Consider the following 21,724-nt stretch of genomic DNA (forward strand, 5'->3'; position numbering starts at 1 on the left):
CATGGCTTCCAATAAACTACCACGAAGCATCCCAGAGTCTTTTCAATTAATAATGACTTCTAAAAGAAACCACTTCTTAAGTAAACATGTAAGGTTAGTGAGTACCAAGATCTCAGAAGATCTAAAATAATGAATGGCAGGAAATACAGAGAACTATACATTCTTCATGAAGTAACACCCCCTCCACACACCCAAAGTATTGTGATACCAGCTACAGGAATGCATGTTAAACCACACAAAAATGGAAGAAAGCCCTTAGGAATTAGTTATAGAAGTGAAACCAGCAAAAGAAGTATTTTAGGTCAGTTCTCAGAGCATTATTTATTCCGCTGAAAGAAATGGGAAGCAATAGCATCATACATTTTATACACAGACTATAGGAATGGGGGGCTGAAATGAAACTAGAGTGCAGAGATTTTCGAAAAGTGCAACCTGACCTATTGCTCTATGAATCAATGAATAAATAAATGCCAGGTAAGTAGGCTGAAACCTTGGGTTAGAGCTACACTGCAAGAACTTGAAAAATCAATCAGTCAATCAAACCTTTTAAACTCTTAGAAATGCAACGGACACATAATTTGTGAGTATTTTTTAATTCTCTCAAAACCAAAAATTGATCAACAATGTCAAATGAATTCCAACAGATTTTTACTTATAAATTCAGGGAGTTCTCCCCCCTTGCTAGAGAGCTGTACTGTGAAACTACTAGGAAATGCAATATAGGACAGGATGTATTATCTTTCTTGTGTGCTATCATTCTGGGCTCCTCAAAGCTGTGGAAAGCACTTCAACAATTCGAAATGTTTATCTAACTTTGAAATGCAATGTTAATTCTTCTGGCTCCAACATACATGAAGTATACTTTATTCTCAACCACAGAGAACAGCAACAGAAGTGAAGGTAAGGTTAAAAAATCTGCTGTCACTCAACAAATCAAAATCATATCTGAGCCTTTATTTCAACTGTAAACTGCAACTAACAAGTCTGGCAACCATACTAAACCTTGGTATACTAACCTAAACCTGCTCTACATCCATTAACCTAACACAAGTTGTAAGACACAAAAAAAGGAAACTCATCAGTCACTAGTCCTCAATAAAGTTATCTTGGGATGTCTGGCAAGCACACCCTTAATGATTTTGCAGGATCAGGCCCTTTTTTTCTCGCCCAGTTTCTCAAGACCCCTCTCAGAATGAGCCACTGTCACCAAGACTCCTGAATAATTCTTCCCCTCCTACTCCTCAAGTCAAAATGTATCATCTTCAGAAATTTGCTTTTAGCAACTGTTGCAAAGAGGGCAAGACATTTTTGAGACAATAGTCATACTGAATGCTCCAGTTGAGATCCCTTAACTCGATCCTCACCAACATTCTCTCAAAGTCAGACTTGTAAACTTCTTCAAATTGGCAACTCCAAAATGATTAAGGCCTTCTAACTGTTTCAGATAAGCAACTGTGACTTTGTTTATCAGTGACACACATACAGACATGAACAGCTTGGTTCACCTGGGCACAAGCTGGGGCCTAGTACTACTGAAGATGGCCCAGGTGTTTCACCTGACAGATTAAAGCTCCGATAGAGTGGATTAAGTAATACCAGTATTCTGATAACTGAGTGCAATGGATGAAAAGTTGTGAGGCCTAGTTTTGACAATTATTTGCTCTATGAGCTTGGAAAAGGAATTTTCACTCTCTTTTTCTATGTTTTCCATGAAATTATACAGGGTACATCCTGAGAGTCAAACTGAAGATAAATAAGGTTAAACCAATCAGTAACATCTAACACTGGGTCCATTTCTCCAGATCAGACAGCCCCTACAAACACACTGACTATTCATTTTTTAAACTCTGGGAGAAATAAGATAACGATAATTAACTTCTACAAACCAAAATACATGTGCTGTAACACCCTGCTGAGTTAGCTGAAAGCTTTAGAAAGCTCCCCTTACTGAGATGTGCCACCCACTTCTAACACCATTCAGGAAGTTCATGGGTTGGTGCAGAACATCTAAGACATTGGTAAGATATGTAAAGTATCAAATAATCCCTTTACATTTGCAGTAAGACATACTTAATGAAAAACTGGTAATTCCAAGAAGCATTATTTAGGGACTTATTAAGACAAACTAAGAAAACATTCAAGCACCTAAAGCAGTCTTATGTTCTTAATCAGTACTTTCTAAACAGCTAATTTAATTTACTTCGAAATTAGCAACAGCTACATCGTGGTAGGAGATTATATTGTGAAATTTAGGCAAAGTAATCTTTTTCATAGTAATGTGACAAAAGATATCCCTACGTCTAGTGACTAAAGAGTCCCAAAATAAAAAAGAAAAACTAACCCTCAAAACTTCCATTAAAATCAAAGATTCCAAGTGAAAACAGTACTATTCACTCCAAAGAACCTTATTCAATATTCCACATATGTTTGCTCCATTTAAATCGGTTACAGAGAATCGAGTCCGAACCCAGAAATTAAAAAACCTGTATTTGACAACTCAGTACTCAAATCCATGCCTTTTCTGTCACACTCCACAATCACTTACAGAATCACAGAAGTGAAGGTTCCACCATAGCACCTCAATCTTTCCAGGAGTATTTACCCAACTTTCTTTGCCCAAGCGCAAGTAAGAGACTATGAATTTTTGAAACTTACCTGTAACATGCCAACTATTTCCACTTTATTAAAAAAGATGAAAGAATGAAGTGTTGATAGCATATTTTCCTCAAAAACTGAGGGAGTGGGTAGGACCATATCTTGAATATACTGTACTCTGTATGTCTGATGTATTTTTTGTTTCAGCTCTGGATCAGATATAGGTATCACCTCTTTAAATTTTGCTGTCTTAGTCAGAAATTCCCTGTGTTTCCGTGACTGTGATAAAGACGGATCATATTCTAGGCATCCAATTACGTCCATGATACATTCCTCGGAAAACATGACTTCAAAAAGTGCAGTTCTGTTCAAAAGGAAAATTCCTTTAATAATTTCGTATAAGTGGTGTAGTCCTTCAATGTTCTCCAAGTCTTCGCACACATGAAAAATTTCTAAGAGCTTCTTAATATAACCCTCATTTTCCAGTGCTAGTGCGAGTTTTTCACGACGTAACGGTGAAGGCAGTGAAGATGCCACAAGTTCTGCGATTTCTTCTAGTCGGCTGAGTTCACAGGATGGCAATTCTAGACCTGGTGATGACATATCATCAAAGCGTTCCTCCTCAGATTCATCAACAAGATCCTGAGTAATATCGACAGAAGGGTCTTTGCCTTGAACCTGCAAAATAAGATGTGTCAAAAAGTGGAGTTTAATTTTACTGCTACTTGAATGCTTTTTAAAAAATACCATTTAAGTATCACACACTTTTTCTTTGTATGGGCAAAATAGAAATGCTAATCTAGTCTGACACTGAGCACAGCTGGTTTGGAAAATAACAGAGATAATGAGAAGACTTCTTCAAATAGAAAACTTTAAAGAACTGTTTCTACATTAGACATTTAACTTTATTTATTTTCTAAAAACAGGAGGAAGAATAAGGAAAAACCTACATTTTCTGAGTACTTCAAATAAAACCAGGAAGTTGCAATTATTAATATGGACAGCAACTTCTTAATAGACTACTGAACTAAGCTGTTTGTTTCCAGTCTTTATTCTCTGCAGACAGATTTTCAAATGCAAATCAGTACTATTCTAGTGGTAGTTTAAACATTTATCTATAGGCTATTAACTGCTCTTGATGCTTTTCAAAGCTTCCACTACCTCAAACAGAGGAGAGAGGCCAGTCTTGCTAATTTATCTGTTGTTTTCAGTCCTGGAGAGCTGCAAGTCAAAATCCATTACTGTGCACTTCCTAAATACTCAACAGAGACGGAGAATCTCCTCTTAAGAACAAAAAAGCTCAAACCAACACTGACAAAAGAATAGTGGAAAACTGACCGTCAGAAAAATAATGCACAGGACTTGCAAAGATCTCTCCAGAGATATGAGGAAACTGTGGAAAATATGAATTAGTAAAAAACCACACAGATGCTTGGGTACCAGAGCGTATCAGCTTTAATGACATCTTAATTTTAGCATCTGCCTGGAGTCTGATGTGTCAAATTCAGAAAGGCACTGCTGTGCAGAACAGTAGAAGGTGCTGTTCTTTTTAATCTTGAGTATCGGCAAAAAACCCCTGGGAGAAATAATGCTTCATTTCTAACAGCAAGCCTATACTTCGAATGCTGCTAAACCCCATGTATTGTTCTGCTTATACAGCAGCAACCACTTTCTCTATAAAGGATATCAAAGCTTTCCTTTTAGAAGAAGTTTTAACGACCGAGGAAGCTTAAGATCTATAAAGTAAACTAGACACAAATACAACAGCACGGCCTCAAAACAGGATGTAAAGACACTGGTTTCCTACAAAAATATTAGATCTTTACATGAGGGTGAGGAAGCTGGGCTTCCTCTCTGGATGTTTCCTAAGAACAAAACTTCCCCTTTCTCCACTTTGTTTCTGTCCCCAGCTTTTGGGCCATCGACTGCTAAGGTTCTTGGAAATATTTCTGTACTTAATTTACATAAGTGGTAAAGTGCTGAAAAGAATAATTCTTAAAAAAAGGAGTAATCTATATGCATGTAATTGTCAAACCAGGTTTCTTTTGCTTTATTTCTGAAATCACTAAGAACAAACTTCAAAACACAGAGTGGGGAGAGCTAAATGTTTGTCAAGAACAGAAAGAGAGTGCAGAGAGAGATTTAGGATAATTTAGAGAAATCCCACACAATGTAGCACAGAATTAAGAGAAGTTGCAATGCTTTGAAGGGAATAAAAAAACCAAACAAGAACTGATAAAGTGGACTAACATCAGTGAATACACTGATTAAACTCTTTTGGGTCAATAGTTAATACCCCAACAAATATTATCCACAAACAACACTGATTCAGTGACTATACGATCATCTGGTTGTAGTGGTAAAACATATGTTAAAATATATACATGCTACATATAAATTGTTTGATTTCTTAAAACATTATCTTTAAGGTGATAATACAGGGAAAGAGCTATCTCCTACTATCAGATCGATCTTTCATAGCCTGGAAACATTTACATGGAAAGAAGTTCTGAGAGAAATTCAACATTCCCCTCACCTGAAACAGAAGAATGAGAAATGTAGAAAGAGAAATGTAAATAAAATATGGTTTTATTACATATACCATATATAAAATTACATTTTACGGTATATACTATAAGAAATACATTTTAAAACTCACTAAGAACTCACATACATTCTTCTCTCTACAATAAAACTTAGATAGGTAATCTTTTCCCTTATGGCCAACTAGAAAAAAGTTAATCATGACATCAATTGTTATGCTACTTTTTAAGCACTCATTTTGAGTAACACTTCCTTGGGCAAAAACAGTGCTAAAAAGTTATGTTAAGCAGAAAGACCTGAAAATGCTCCAAAAAAGTACCCAAAACATAGATTAGGTTTGTATTAAATTTCTGGAGGAAGGAGAAAGTTTTCAAATTTTAAAAATGCAAAATTTGGGAGAGCTGGCTAAAATGGCAGTTTTTACTTTCTATCTACTGTTGCTCAAATTTACCTCTCAGAACAGCCTAAAACTTTTGAACACAAACATCAAGATAAATTAGGTTGTCTCCATCTTACATTTATCAAACTTACCTGACAAATTTTTTCCCATATTTCATCACATCCTGCTTTTTCTTGAAAGCTAAGTGCCAAATCATAATTTTCAGCTTCAGACCACACAATCAAGGTATCCTTTAAAGAGAGGGAGAGTATTTTCAGGCAATATATTTCAGATCTTACAAACCTCAATAGTATTTAAAGAGTAAAATTTTAAAATAAGAACACCCTGACACCTAATTATGACAGGACAGTATTACAATACAAATGCAACCATCACACTCCATAAAATTTTTGTATGTTCTGAGATTCTTAGGATTAAAAACATTTCTGCATAAATCAGAAAAAAGAAGTTCCAGAAACATATGTTCTTCCTTTATGTGACCATAATATTGTAAATCTCAAAAAGGTTGATCTAGAAAAAAATGCACTTGCACCTCAACATATTCTTTAATAAAATACTATAACAAAAGCAACAGGTTTTGTGGGGGTTTATGTTAGGGTTTTTTTTTAATGTTTCCACCGGACCACAAAAAACTGCACTTTTTCAGTAGGATCAAAGTTACAATACATTTTTTCATTTTTGTAGGCCCCAGAAGACACTCTGCTAATGCACAGAACAGCTGTTTAAACGGTAGCCCCAAGATGGCTACAAACTCTGAAGAAGAGAAACAGCACAGTTGACTGCCTGGGACTACACCTACCCGCTACACTGAATCACATATGAGTTTTATTTATTCCAAACTACAACTCTGGAAGGAAGTTTTGCCCTAGATTTCTAGAAATTAGTTGAAACCATGCTTAGCTATGTTGACTACCCAGACACTGAAGCTCTCATCTGCTTACTAGAATACTTCATAAGTTTATCAGAGCCCTCAAACTGCATGCAAAACCAATACATGAAAGTGGAAGCTGATGCTGCTAACAGCAATTTCACACACTGGTAAGGTATTTGATCAAGTAGTTGACAGAGAGTCTGCTAAGTAACTCTTAGAATAACTACATAAAAAACTAAATTAGTAAAAGAAGAAAATAAAATCAGCATTGTTTATATGTATTGAATTAAGTTTTATCATTAGTCTTTTGTCTTCCTTTAACAGCCGAAATATAGCCACAATAAATACATATAGCTCCATGAAACCACATTATTTCAGCCAAGTGCTAAACCATGCATTTACTCACTAGGACAAGAGACATGAGAATTTTTCTACTCATACATAATATACAGAATTCTTACTTCATTAAGTACAGATTTTGCTTATAGCAATACTATAATGAACACTGACAATAAAGAGAAACCTTACATTTAGATTTTGATATGCACTTACTAGAAAACACCTTAAACTAAACTATAATCTAAACAGCACAATCAGCCAGCTCCAACAGGATTGTTAAGGAATACAATATAATCAATTTGCCATTACCAGAGCAGCTATACTGCTTCAGAGGCACTAACGGCTTTACCTTGTAAATGGCAAATAGTTTACCTTTTCCTTTTCCAAAGGGTTGAGGAAGAGGTGGTACACAGAAGAAAGGGATTTAGGAAGACCACCTCCAAAATACAAAAGGAAGAAAAAAATCATAATTAATAGTTTATTCTCTAAAAGACAGGTCATGGAGCAAATACTCTGGTAATAACAGATTGACAGCACCTGGTACTGCTGACTCCAATAGAGCAAGAAAAATCAGTTTACAAAAATCTGAAAAGTGAAGGTCCCCCAAAAAATTTTTTTTTGTTTACCATCTTTTAAAAATAGTATGTACCTTACTGCAGTATTAAATGTAAGTATCAGGTTCAAATTCTAATACATTTATCTCTGCAACTGTATTTCTACTGCAGTAATTTTCAAGGCCTTTCTATCCTTAGCTTCATGCTGAGTAGTGCTTCTTTAATTTAAAAACCCCAAACAACCCTAACACCACATTTTAAGTAGACCCTAGCAGAACTTGCAACATTCCCATCTAATTATATTTCCATTCAGGTGAAAGTAGTTAGATTTCTAAACGAGTCATTTCCAGAAGACCAAAATGTATTTTCTTCTTGATAAACAACGTAACTAACAAATGGGGAAATGACTAGAAGAACACAAGCAAGGACAGAGTTATTTACATTAACTGTTTAATAAACAAAAGCTCTAAGTCTCTGAATAACATCCAGCAATGGATCAAGACAGAGGAAGGCAGGCAGGCAGAGAAAAATGAAAGAGAAGACAGAAAGCTAAACTGCTTCTGAAAACTACAGTCACAGATGTAGAGAAGTGTATTCGGCCATAGCATAGCAATTTTTCCCTTTAACAAGATCATCTACAGAAGTTCACACCTCTGTGCATTCTGGGTTTTAGTTATCTCTTCTTTGGAAAACAAAACAAAACATTGATAAAAGAAATAATGTGAACAGCAGAACAATAATCTTCCAGTTTCTTTTATCAATATTAGAAAAGTGTTTGCCAACTGCCAACATTAAAATTTAAAATTATTAGTATCTGTTCTCTTATCACAGAAGGGTTTTGTATCATGGTTCCTCAACAGAAATCTATCAATTGCTACTCTCTAGATCTTTAGTAAACTGTATTTGTTTGTACAACCTTTCTTGCATCAAAGGGCTTTTAAAAAGAGAACATGAAACAAAAAGCACTTCACTCTGTTGCATAATATACAGTTTTGTCTAAGTTGAAATTCACTGTTAAATGCAGGCACTTGTGACTATAATTTCATTTTGTTAATCCCACAAAGCTTATAATCATCAAAAATAACAGTACAAGACTTATACATGTATGAAGAAACGACTGAAGGAAATTCTAGATGGAATTAAAGATAGAAGAACACATCAATAACACTCTACTTTCTGTTTATTTTATTGAAAGAAACCTTTCTATATGCTTGATCTAACATTTCCTCAGTGTAAGCTGAGTCCAGTAACTACTCTGGATCTCTCAACTATGGAATAGGAGTATCTGTTGCTTCCAAATGTCAAACACTACTTCTTGAAACTCCAGAAAGCAACTGAAATTTCTTAAGAATGCCTCCTCCAAAGAGAAAACAGGAGTAAGGGTAAATATGCTTAGTAATAGTGGCTATTGGGTAGAGAGGTAGGGAGATAAGTCTTGCACATTACACCTTGATGAGGACTAAATCTTCAATTTTATTTGATTCATAATAGCAGTTCTGGTTCAGCTGGATCAAAGGAATGTGCTTTGTTGTTGCATTTCATACAAAATATCAGCATCTACACAAGGAACTGGATGGGATAATTAGAACATCTAAAATTTGTTCTTATCTAGCTCATTGTTAAACAATTAAAATGTAAAACAGCAGTATTAAATCACAGCTACAGTGTGTGAACTGTCACAAACCTGGGCAATGGTTTTATCATTGAAGGATCTTATACTGAGTTCTCTGCAAGAATCTCAGCATTCTAGCTCCTCATATTTTTAAGATGCATCACAGTTCTTGACAAGATCTTTTTAAAATAGGATGATAATTAGGAGCTATTTACGTAGAGGTCATGATCTTATTCAAAGATTGAAAAATCATTTGCTGCTTTGCAAAAAAAATATTTTGACAGTAGTGCCAGGTGGATGTGTCATCACTATCTTAGCCTATACAAAATTTGCTGTCTCCTTAGGACCATTTACATGAATTTGTTTTCTATTATAATAGTGCTCATTATGATTGTGCAGATAAAATGAGGAATTTTAAAATTTAATGAAAAGTTCTGAGTATGGCCTCTTTTTAGGAGACCTAGGTACTTAACATTCCCATAAAGAGGTATCAATCATTTCTACAAGCGGAGGATAGCTTTGTACACTCTAGTCCTTATAAGGGCATAGTCTGAGGCAAAAATTTGTAATAGAATGGGGGATTCCTGTGCTGCTTCTCCCACTGCTTGCTGCATCAAGCCCTCATGAAGCAAGCTGTGGTTAGAGGTTCTCCAGAAGCACTACTGTGTGCTACAGTTTTATTTGAGGCCTCATGTCTCAGCAGCTAACCTGCAATAGTTTAACTCAGGAAACAGAGGCAACTGCACTTAAGAAGGACAGGGTTTAGTATCTACCCTATGACTGTTCATTTTTTGAAACTATTGCCAAAAGGTTTCTGACTTTCCTCAAGAGTAAAAAGTTTTTGATACATACTATCACTCTAAAGTTCTCACCATAGCACTCACTAAAGATCAACTTTTATTAGACATTAAATCAGTTTTATTTAACTACTAGAAAGCTGATTAGCAAGTCAGCTTTCAGTGTGGTACAGCACTCACACAATCTCCAAAGCAAGCTCTGGGATTTCATCATGAAGAATTTAAGAGCAACTAGTACTTTAGATTTGATTCTGCTACGATTTCCTTCCTAATGTGATTAAATTAACAAAACTGTTACATTACTGTTTGACAGTGGACTCTCACTACTGTTCATGCCCAGGGAGAACACGACTCTTCTCTGTAGCTCCAAAACATTCTCTTAGCATCATCGCTATGAGATTTAGGCTACACTCAAGAAGTAGTGAGCCCTTAAACTAGGTAAGTCTTTCATAAATTCTTGCTTTCAGCCTTAAAAAAGCAAATTAATCTCTTCCTATTAGCCCTCACATGGTTCAGGCCTATGACACTTTCCTGGCCCACACCAGGTTCAACATAGCCAGGCTGTTTCTTCCCCTCTTGGACTGCCTGATTGCTAGTTCCTTATCTAAGCCCTTATATTGTTTAGAGACACTTCCCTGGACATGCCAAGCCACCTTTCAGCACCTTGCTATCTAAATATTTACAATCAAAAATACAGCTTCATAATTTCAGGTTTCTCTTTATGAAATAAACTACTTGAACTACCCAGACTTCTTAAGTTAAATATACAGTATTGCGGTAGGTTGTGGCAGAATCTTCAAGCTAAAAAAACCCACCCAAGTAATGTGATATAAAGTTTCAATTCCGCATGTACTTTTCATGTACTTTTTCACCTAGAACCTGATTATGTGCTAACAATTTATTCAAAAAACTGATTAACATGTCAAAGGCATACTCAGATTGTGTTCTACTAGCTTCTACGAAAGCTCAAAAATCAAATACAGCTTTTTAGTTAGTGATTTCATAGCTGCATTCCCATGAATCCCATGAAATAAAAGCAGTTTTTTAGTTCTGCAGCAGAACCTTGACTCACGGGCCATACTCAGCAACAGCAGAAAAATCAGAATACACAGGAAAAGAGACATGAAGGAAAAAAAATGTATGTTAATTTAAAATAGATGAACCGGCCCACCCCAAACCCAAGAGCAGCTCACCCCACAAAGCCACACACTTTTCCTTACTATCTTTGCTACAATATGCAGAAATTTTATTGAAATAGTTTCACTGTTGACTTGCTTGTCATGACAGCAAGGGCATGAAGTTCATCTTCTCTGAGCATTCTGTCAGTGCCTTTTCGGATCTTTTCAAAACTTGGCTTTTTTATTAGTAAGTCTGCTCTCCATTATTTGAGGATGGCCACCTTCAAGTTACATAGCTAGTAGATAGTACTCTGGATGAATTTAAGTTTTTATTTTTCTGAGGAACTGAAAAAGAGACTGCAAAAGCAAAGGACACAAGACACCTCTAGTGCAGAAGCAAGACTCTGTAGGTGGAAGCTGTAAGCAACTCAAATCTTCCTTGTATCAGGCACAGAAAGGGATGCAATACATTCTTCATCACTGCTTCACAGGATACACATGGATGCATCTAAAAAAGCTGAGGATACAAGTCTTTACTGTTCTATTTTTAAAGCATTGCCAAAATACACTGAAGAGCTATATGCCAGTCCACACCCGCATCAGGTTTCTCCCTAGATAAATGCTATGTGTATAGAAGGTTTTTTCTAATCCTTTAGGCTGCATAGGAAGACATGTGTTGTCCTAATATACCAGTGCAATTATCCATTTTCTGAAAAAGGATCTCTTGTTTAAGGACAGCATCTTTGTCATTAACATTCTGAAATTTTAATGCCTTAACCCCCTCCAACCCACAACTAAAATACCTTCTACCTTTACTAGAATATTAAGAAAACAACCAACACCAGAAGAGAAAAACTAAGTATTCCATGTGTGACCCAGCAATGCCTTGTGTAATTAAATTCCACCTACTAAACAAAATTTGCTTTTAAGGTATATGCTACTTACCCAGTAACTAAATCCAGTATACTCACTCCATGGCAAAGTTGTGGGACCATTATTGTAACATTTTAAAATAAAAACACCAACAAAACTTTACATAAAGCTGTAAACAAGAATACAAATCAGGTGCTCATGTGGCTGTACTGTGCACATTTTGCTTTTTCAGAAGTTTCTGCCTACAAGTAGTACCTTAACATAAGAAATATTAAGTCCTTTTTTTGAGCCACAGGACATTAGTTTCTCAAGTTGTTTTCTTTCTAGCTGTTTTTCCTCATATGGCTTCCTTTCTTTTAGTTCTAGTATAAGTAGTGATGAGTTTGCCAGGAAGTACATGGTTCAGAGCATCAATACACTTCCACTGTAATTCTGTGTTGCAGAATCAGATACACAGACCTATCTTTCTTTTTAAACACAGCAGAAGACTACTCTTCATTGTGACAGACTAATTTATTTGACTACTGAAAAGGTAGTTAAGAGACTGTCTTATGAATTTCATGCCTTAACAAATTATTTCAAAGCTCCAGATGGCAGGTAAGTCTGGGAACTAGACTGTGCAAACTGAAGTATCTCAGGTTGATGTATGAACTGGGACAAAATCATACTACAAGCTCAGCTTCACAGGTATAGTTTTTGTTGGGGTTTTTTTGGTGGGTCAGTTGTTTTTGTTTGTTTTTAGTTTCCATGAATGTTTTACACACCAAGGCAAAAAAGGCAGCAAGGCAAATTTGTACTCAGGTCTTCATGCTAGTATTTTGATAAATAATTATCTAAACTATGCAGTTATTAAAATACACATATGTATACCATGAGATTGCATAATTTGTGGCATCAACAATTAACGAGACCATCTGTTTCACAATGGCAGTAATAGAGCAGCATAGGTAGAAGGTTTATTCACCAGTGGAAAGACTTCACTGTTTATCACAAATGTATCTATAGGCTTCTTTTGTTGAAAGATCCAAAGCAACTGGCATAGCAAGTTTCCCCAAGAACTCAGTACACATTATTTCTCCTTGCTTCCAACCACAAATAGTTTCAGTTGGTCCAATAAAAAATTGTTTCTTCTTACAAGCCTCATGTCAGCCTAGACGAAGGCCAGAACTCATCTATTTATTCCATTAGATATTCAAAGTGCTCACAAGCTACATGCTGTGCCACAGCAGAAACAGATGTGCTGCTATGTACCCCTTAAAATAGCATGGAGGTTCACCCTCACAACAAAATTCTGAGATAGAAGCCCGGTAAGATCATAACATTACACAGCTACTTTGAAGTTTTAAGTCTTAGATTTCTGGGAGATTTTTCTTGAAATTTTTTAAGTGCAACTAACAACAGCAGGCAAGCTCAAAAGCAAGTCTTCTACCTTGGGCTGCAATTTCACTAGTAGTGAGGTGACCTAAGTGGCCTTCTGCAGTCAAAAAGAAAGATCTCACTCACTCTTCCATCTCAGTTCCACAAATGCATCTTGTGTAAGGTGGCTTGAAATTTCTGCCAACATAAAGAGTTACCAGTTTTTGAAGAGGGATTTAAAGTACCAAGTTGATTTTCTTGTGGCTTAGTAAGTTTAAGCCGTTCAGAGTTCTAGGAGCAGAGCTGGAAAAAAAACCCTACTCTTTCTTTCAGCTGCTAAGCTCCAAGCTTAGCTCATATGGAATCAGGTTTAAACTCTGAACTTGCCGTTTACTAAGGGAAAGGATAAGTAGGCCTCACATGAAAGAAAACAGGCTACAAAGCAGATTTAATACACACACCAAGAAACATTTGGTATTTCCAAGGCTTGGAGTGGAGCCCCATATTCAACCTATATTAGAAACTGCTTTGCTTAAATAATATTCACAATCCACCTGCAAATAAAAATTTTTGTCTACACAGCATTTGAAAGCTTTAAAAACAGCACTTTTCCTTCTCCAGAACAGAGAATGTACAGTGCTATTCTAACGGGACAGATTCATGTTTAATATTTTTATTTCTCTAGCCATATTTTCACAATGACAAGTATGATTTATGCAGCACTAGATTACAATACCTGTCTGGCCCAGAGTAGGAAATGCTGTAGGAAAACCACCACTGACAGGCATGTGCAGTGGTTTGCACCAATCTTGCAATTTTATGCCTACTTGAAGTAGGTTTCATGTCTGATCTGGCACACAGCCTATTGATACAAAACTCACCCCTCAATGCTCTTTGAACAAATTTAACCCAGCAAAGCAAGTTCACACCAGATCAGCACTTTAAGCCATAGAGCTGTGAAATATTCAGTGTCACTTCAGGAGTTTTAAAGCTCAAGTTACTGTATCATAGAATCATGACCTCAAGCTAGTCAGGATTACAGCTAAAACTTAAGTCTGGTTAGCATTTTTGCTGTCTTGTCCTTTCTCACTCCCTGGAATTGATTCTCCAGACCCACACTGGCCTTGTCAGTTGTTCAGTATGGGCTGCTTATACAGTGCATTATGAATTCTATCAAGAGACAGTCATGGGTTAAATTTTTCAAGGAAGGGTATTTTTAACCCATACTGGGTTCTCCCCATTCAGTTTAAAATATACTGGGTTCTCCCCATTCAGTTTAAAATATGGTCCTACAAACAGCTGCAGTTACACAACTACTGGGACTACCTGTGAACAAAACAACAGTATGTCCATGCCTGTAATAAACTATTAAAGCTAAAAGACTGAAGAATGTTTTAATACATTAACTATACCTGAGAAGATTATAACAAGTCTGAGCTGACCAAACAGGCAACAAAATACAATCTGGTTCAGCATTTTTAAACCTCTAAGGGCAGCAAATAAAGTACAAATCCCACACAGTTCACTTCTCACCCATCTCATGAGCATTCTTTAGGGGCTCACAATATATGGCTTAAATAATTGAAGCAAGATGCAAACTAAAGGTGAGAAGCTGCTTTTATGCATACAGAACGCTTTGGAGCTGTAGTAACCCATACCCACCTTCCAAGTAAAAGACAAACAAAGGTTAATATGTAAATAGCTTTAAAGCCTTCTAGTCTTCCCTTGAATAAAAATACATTTAAAATTATAGCACCTGAAATATAAAGAAGAAAAAAGCCAGATGATACTAAGTTTCAGATACTATAACCCTCAGGAACCTCAGCTACTTTGTGATTTTCACAACTATGTTTTGCCTGTCTCTTCCAAAGAAACTTCTGGTACAAAACAGAGTGCAATTTAGCTGTGTAACTTCACCAAAAATGCAGAGAAATAACACATGATCATGTAATGCACGAAAATGGTGCACACTACTTCGCCTATTTTTGGCACAAGAACATAAAACATCATTTGCAATAGAGGTAAAAAAATTATTTGCTACACTGTTGCTTGAATATTGTTAAAGAATCTGCCTTTAAACATGAGGAAAAGAAAAGTATGTTTACCTGTTGCTTCTGGTACGCAGTGTTCGGGTTAATTTTGGACTCCAAAAGAAGAGAGCCTAGAAAAAAAAAGTTCCACTTATTCACATATGCACTAAAATTTTAATCTCCACATGAATTTTCTGATCACTCTTTCCTCAACCAACAGTAAGTCTCTTAACCCCTATACTTGAGCTTTATATTTCATTTGTCCCTCAGAGATATTGTTCACCCAGTACAGAATAATTAAGAGTGCTCTGAGGACTGAATTTTAAACCTTTCTTATTCTAAGTAATGACTTTTCCACAGAAAATCTTTTAGAGATGATAAAGTCTGCAGGTCAGCACACCAAAAGCATCACAACTGCACTCCAGAGATTATCTATGGTTGTTTTGTGTGAAATTTGTAATCATGTGGTATTTGTTCTTAAAGGTTAGCTAAAACACTTCTTTTCCTGGGAAGCATATCTAGAAACTAATGCTTAGAGCAGCAACCACTGTGACTGCTAATACCAAAAAACTTCACACAATAAACTCAGGAACAGTGGTTTCACAGCAGGTTTTACTGATGTAAGACACGGAACAGCAATTCCATTCTCATGTCTGTGTCTTCTTTCCCTTCTTTTTGCGTGTTAGCATTATTTTGTCACATTTAAACAATCTGAAGGGTTGATCTATGAAAAACAACTCTTAAAACTGATTTTATTCTTGGACCAATCACTTCCCTCATCCACCTTGCTACTCAGCTGCACTAATGCTAGAGTGGGACTTAAATTTACATATCTGCAGAGCTTCACTCAGCTTACATGAAGAAATACTGATAAATTAACTTGCATTGTCAATCATATAACTAAAACATAAGGTTGCAAGCACCCCTTTAAAGTGGCATTCTCCATTCACTTACCTGTTTAAATTTATTCTTTAAGAAAAGTCCAAACATTCTTTAAGAGAAGTGTTAACTTCTCAGTTTCATCACTATAGTTCTAAGGCAAACATACTGCTAGAATATGGGCTGCTCTCCATCTGTTCATCCCCTAGCCTGGACTGAGACCAGGGGCTGCCCTGACGCAGGTGCAGCACTTGCACCTCATGAGGTTCACAACGGCTCACTCCTCAAGCTTGTGCAGGTCCATGTGGATGGTATCCTATCCCTTGGGCATGTCAACCACACCACTGCAGCTTGGTGTCATCTGCAAAACTGCTGAGAGCGCACTCAGTCCCTCTGTCTGACACTGATGAAGATATTAGGCTGGGGGATGTGGAAGAAGAAGATCACAAAACTTCCCTTGCCGTAAGACTGGTGTATCATTAAAGATTTACCTAAGTATCAGAACATTCTGTTGTCTGATAAGAAAGGTTACTACTTAATGAATTCAGAAGCTTTACCAATGGTTTTTATATCCATTAGCTTACAATAAGTAAGCTTACTTATACTTACAATTAAGTATTTTTTTTTAATTAATGTACCTGCAAAGGCTGCTGGTTCCTAATTTTTAAGTCTGTTGTTCCACAAGAGGCAGCCTTCACTAATGAAGTTGGCTTGAGAAGCTATCACTCTGTCTCAACTGCTCTTGGAGTAAAAGTTGTTTACAAGCTCAGATACAATTCAACAACAAAACTGAAATAAATACCCCTCAAGGGAAAACAAGACACAAAGAAAAAGCTCTCTTGCCTCAAGCCCAAAAACACTATTCAGGTTTTTTTGAGTTTTTCCAGTTTCCTAACTTGCACAAGCTCTTTTACCAAAGCAGCTTATTTGCTTAAGTGTAACCACATAACTAAAGAAAAAAATAATCACAAACCATAGAGCAGGACAGAGAATGAAAACATTTAAGATGAGGTTTACCAATGAATCCAATATATTGCTCATACTTTGGCCATAGTCTCGAGCTTTGAATTTTGGGTTTGCCTAATGAACATCTAAAACCACCATTTCCTTTTCCATTGCAATCATCAGCTACACAGTCAGTCCTGGTTTCAAAATCCCAGCTTCTACTACATGAAGTTTTAGAATATTACTTGTGCTATTAAATTAGCTGACTAACTTCTAGAAAGTCTTTAATGTCTAGAAATATTTAATACCAGCAAGTATGAATTGCAATCTTCTAAGAATCAAAAGTAATTGATAATTTCAACATCGTATTTCAATGGCTGAACACAGACAAACAGAAATGTAAATCCCCACATGAGAAGAATATCATACATAACTTGAATGCCATTTGACAAAATACTATTTTAAAAAATTGAAACAATTGAATACAGACACTTCATCTTCCAAGCTAGAAGCAGACACTAGAGAATCACTTCTTTACTAGACTTATCAAAAAAGAGCATTACTTCTCCACTAAACCTGATGCTTGCAGGAAAGACAAACCAAGCTTTGTAAGGTTTGAATTGCTTCTCACTACTACATGATTCAACTTATTCCTCACCATTTGGGACAATAACTAGAAAAATATTGATCTGGAGATAGAAACATCTGAAGGGTAAATTGTGCTCTATGACTAGTAACTGCCCCAAATCCATCCTTCTGGAGAATATGATGCTTTATTTGTGCAATAAGTTCCCCAAAAAGGGTTCAACAAGTCAAAAATCAGTGACTATTCTACTAGTTAGTTCAATGAGTTTATTTCATACCCTAAGTTTTATAGGAACAAGCCCCTTCCTGGTAGGAGGCAATGTTAAGTCTTTGCTATTGCACGTGTAAACTAGGCAGTAGTAACAGATGTCTGAAACACAGATACAGTCTTTAGAAAAAGGTTCCAGAGATATAACACACCACAAATAAACACCTTTTCCATTCAAGGTCATTATCACTTGTTTGAGATGCTTTTGTCATAAGCATTACCTTCTATGTAGGTATTTTTCCATTGGTACTATCCTAGAAAATGCTAAGACTATCCAGTCTATTTCATAAAAATACACCAACAAAATTTCATCTTCATTGACCCAATGACTCTATTCAAAGTTAGGTAAGACCTGAAAACTCACCTTAATACAAGCTATGTTTTTAGTAAGTGCTCCAAAATCATGCAGATCTAGTTATTTTTAAAATTGCAGCCTTGAATGAATTTGTAAAGGTAACTGCAAAACACTGGTGCTAAAAAATAACATCTGAAACCACCAATAAAAAAGAAAACTGATTTGCAGAATTCTGTTACCTTCCACTGTAAAGCAATACAGCACAGCTCGGGGTTTTGTTAGTAGAAAACACCATTCTGTGCTGCAGAAGAAATGTGTGTATAGGGAAAGACTTGCTCAAAAGAGATTACATACAGATTTTCAATTATATTTAGAGACATCAAATATCCCAATCGAACAGTCTTAAACAGCAAATTTGTAGATTTGTTTACAAATATGCATATGGAAGAGACCAGGTAATCTGGAACACTGCTCCTCTCCCACCAAACTGTTATATGGAGTCTTCCTCAAAGGAAAAAAAATAGTGCTGCTCATTAGCCCTCACCAGAATGAACATGTTTACATTTAAATGAAAGTTTCAATTCAAGAGCTGTTTCTTGCAAGATGCACACAGAGGTTTAAGTGGGCAATCAGCTCTGCTGCAACCTAATCACAGAAACCAATCCTCAAAAACTCAAGAAATGGCTCAAACCAAGGCACAAGAAAATGTTCTACAATTGCAAGAAACTATTCCTGAGTATAAGACACTTTTGGAGGGCCAAACCCAAATATTAAGGAAAGGGGAGAACCAGGAGAAAAGAAACAAAACCCCCCCAATTCATCCTCCCCCACGCTTTTTTTCATTTTGATCTAAGATAAATACCGTGTTGCTTTCCTAAAAACAAGCCAACAAAATCAGTCCTTTGTGTTTGAACAAGGTAAAACAAACTTAAGCCAAATTTTGTCTATGCCTTCTGTTAGACATACAGGTTTACTGATACCTGCACTACAGAAACAGCAAGGATAGGTGCTTGCCCTGTGGCAGAAGTTATTAACATACAGACTTCAGAAGCAGCAAATTACAACTTCTGAATGAAAATTGTAAGAGTTCCTAAAACACAGCTCGCAAATATGGCCTGCAAAGGAGGGGTTAACTTTGGCTTGTCAAAAAGTTTAGATACAAGACCAGTAAGTTTTAATTAAAGGTTTAAGCCTTCAAATTAAAACAAATTACTTGAACAGAAACATTAACTTTAGAGGTCACCTCAGTCATCTGGGCTCAGAACAAAAAGAAGGCGATCTGAAACCATGCAGTAAACCCCAAGAAGCACAAAGACCTTTTAAGAACAAGACAGGCCACAGCAACCTAAAATACCACGTCAGAAATGGGTAAGAAATTAAAGGCTTCTGATTGCACACAGAAACTCACATGGAAGGCGATAATTTGTAAGAAAAGATTTCACTATTGCTCTGCAATTCAAGTCGAATACACTGCAACTAGGAATCACACAGAGAAACTTTTCAGGGTTTAAAATAAAAAGTGAATAGCTATTAAAGTGTAAAAAAATTACAACTTCATGCTTCAAAGCATAATATACCTGATATGAAAGCAGTTCATGGTATTTCTGTTCTAAAATTGTCTCCAAATTGTCTGCCAATGACTCTTAACAGTTCAGTGCCTGGGAACATTTAGACATTCAGCTAGCAACACAAATCACTTATCTGCTCTAAATTATTTTCTTTTAACTTCTGGTTAAACACCAGCACAAGTCAAAAAACCACTCCTACAGATAAAAATCCCTCTTCTTGAGTTCTTATTCCTCCAATTCCAAATGACAGCTTACCTTGGACATGGCATACTGATTGTATTTCCCTTATCTGAACACCCTGTGCTATAAAATCTCAACCACTTGTAAAGCAGCCTACTACACCAAGTCACAGCTGCAAAATCCTAAGATTGAACTATGTGCTAGACCACGTGGTCAGCCAAAGAAACCACTGGTAATTCTGCTGTTGATCTGTGCATAGCCAAACTGGTCCTTTAACAGGAGTGGGAATTTCCCACACACATCAGGAACTACTGCTCACATCCCCACGACCTCCTCCACTCAGGAAATGGAGCCTGCACCTTCAGGCAGATCCCGAGGTTTTCTGTCAGCTTCCTGGAGTAAATCAGTAAGAACATGCCAGTGTGCACAGGATGAATCTCAGCTCAAAGGCTAGGAAAAGCTGGTTTAGAAATGCAGGAAGGAAGAAGTTTCATTGTGGAAAGAGGAGGAGCTGACAAAGAAAGACAATACAAAAATGCAATGGAAACAGGGAGGCAAATGGTGTACAGGTCCATTCCTACTACTTGTATGTCCTTGATAACTGGGAAAAAGTTAAAAATCACAGTCAACTACTTCATTTCGTTAAGAAAGCATGCAAGGAAACACAAATTGCATAGCATATAAAGCCCAGGTATGGCATTACCTTTTTCCAAATAATTTGCTCACATGTAAAAATGACTATTTCCCTTCAAAATCAGCCCACAAACAATAGACACTTGGAGTAAACAAAATATAAATCAAATTTTATGAGGTGTTTACACAAGCAAGTTAGAAAAACTAGCTATTAATAGAGTGCACATTTATCCAGGAATGATACTACCTACTATATTAAGAACTTTAACTCTGTATATTACTCAATACTTCGAAGTATGAAGTATGCCGTTTGAGAGGGGTCTAAAGTGTGTATCCTACTAAATAAACATCTGTGTATTAGGTGCAATTAGTAAGTTTGAGACAGTTCTGCTTTGATTAGAGTATCTTAGCTATGCAACACAAAGTGATGACTTAATTTTAGTTTTTATACCAATTTCTATCTTCCTTCTTATAGATGTTCATTTACAGGTGAGCTGGCAACAAAAGTCCAACTCAGGTTCTAATCAGTCTGAAGCACACATATCCCACTGCAAGTTAATAAATGGATTTTAGTATGAATGATCTATTTCTTCACAAGCAGGTTAGGAACTGCAGTTCTTTTGATTTCTTTTCTAAAATTTAAAAAAAAAATCGGAAAACTTTTAATGTATAGGAAACATAACAGTTTTTAAACATGACCCCCATAGCCATGTAGGCAGCCAGGACAGTATCTACGACAAAACATACTGCAAAAATTAGTCTAAAAATTTGGTGATAGCTTTTTAATTCCCTTCTCATGTTGAAATTAAACTAAATCTATTTCCGTTTTAAATGTTTTCTCTTGCACTATGAAGCTGCTCAAGGTTTAAATGCATCTTCCTCACTGTAAAATAAATAAAAATCAGGTATCAGTTTAACCTTTTAAAGTATAATCAAGAAACTACAAGATCTCTCTGGGGACTTATCAGAAGCTCAATTACCAAAATCCAATCTAGATGACTGATTCCTCCATATCAGTTTATGAGCTTTGCTGTGGAGGTTACATATTGTACAGTTTGTCAGAACTTTCTCAAAAAGTAAGGATTAATGATTCTCTAGTTGCTGTTCACCCTACTTCCTACAAGAAAAAAGCTTAATAAATAAAATTACAAGGTCTGTTGACAGCCACAAGCTACAACTAGATCTACAAGTCACTATATACAGTAGCTATACATCTAATGAAGTAGTAAGTCATGCACTGACAGACTTTAAAAGCAAAATGGTACAAGCTTGATATTGTAAA

The 21,724-nt window shown here is 36.2% G+C and overlaps 1 protein-coding gene across 1 annotated transcript in view; it reads right to left on the reverse strand.

Annotated features, from left to right (window-relative positions):
* PPP4R3A (protein phosphatase 4 regulatory subunit 3A) overlaps window positions 1-21,724 on the reverse strand; it is a 41,727-nt gene that overhangs the window by 18,097 nt on the left and 1,906 nt on the right. The window contains exons 2-4 of the mRNA XM_082283786.1: window positions 15,165-15,220; window positions 5,671-5,769; window positions 2,656-3,273 (exon numbers count right to left, since the gene is read on the reverse strand). Coding sequence (XP_082139912.1) covers window positions 2,656-3,273; window positions 5,671-5,769; window positions 15,165-15,220 — 773 coding nt within the window. The remainder of the gene's footprint in view (window positions 1-2,655; window positions 3,274-5,670; window positions 5,770-15,164; window positions 15,221-21,724) is intronic.

The sequence above is a fragment of the Coloeus monedula genome (assembly GCF_965178545.1).
Source record: "Coloeus monedula genome assembly, chromosome: 6".
Classification (NCBI taxonomy): domain Eukaryota; kingdom Metazoa; phylum Chordata; class Aves; order Passeriformes; family Corvidae; genus Coloeus; species Coloeus monedula.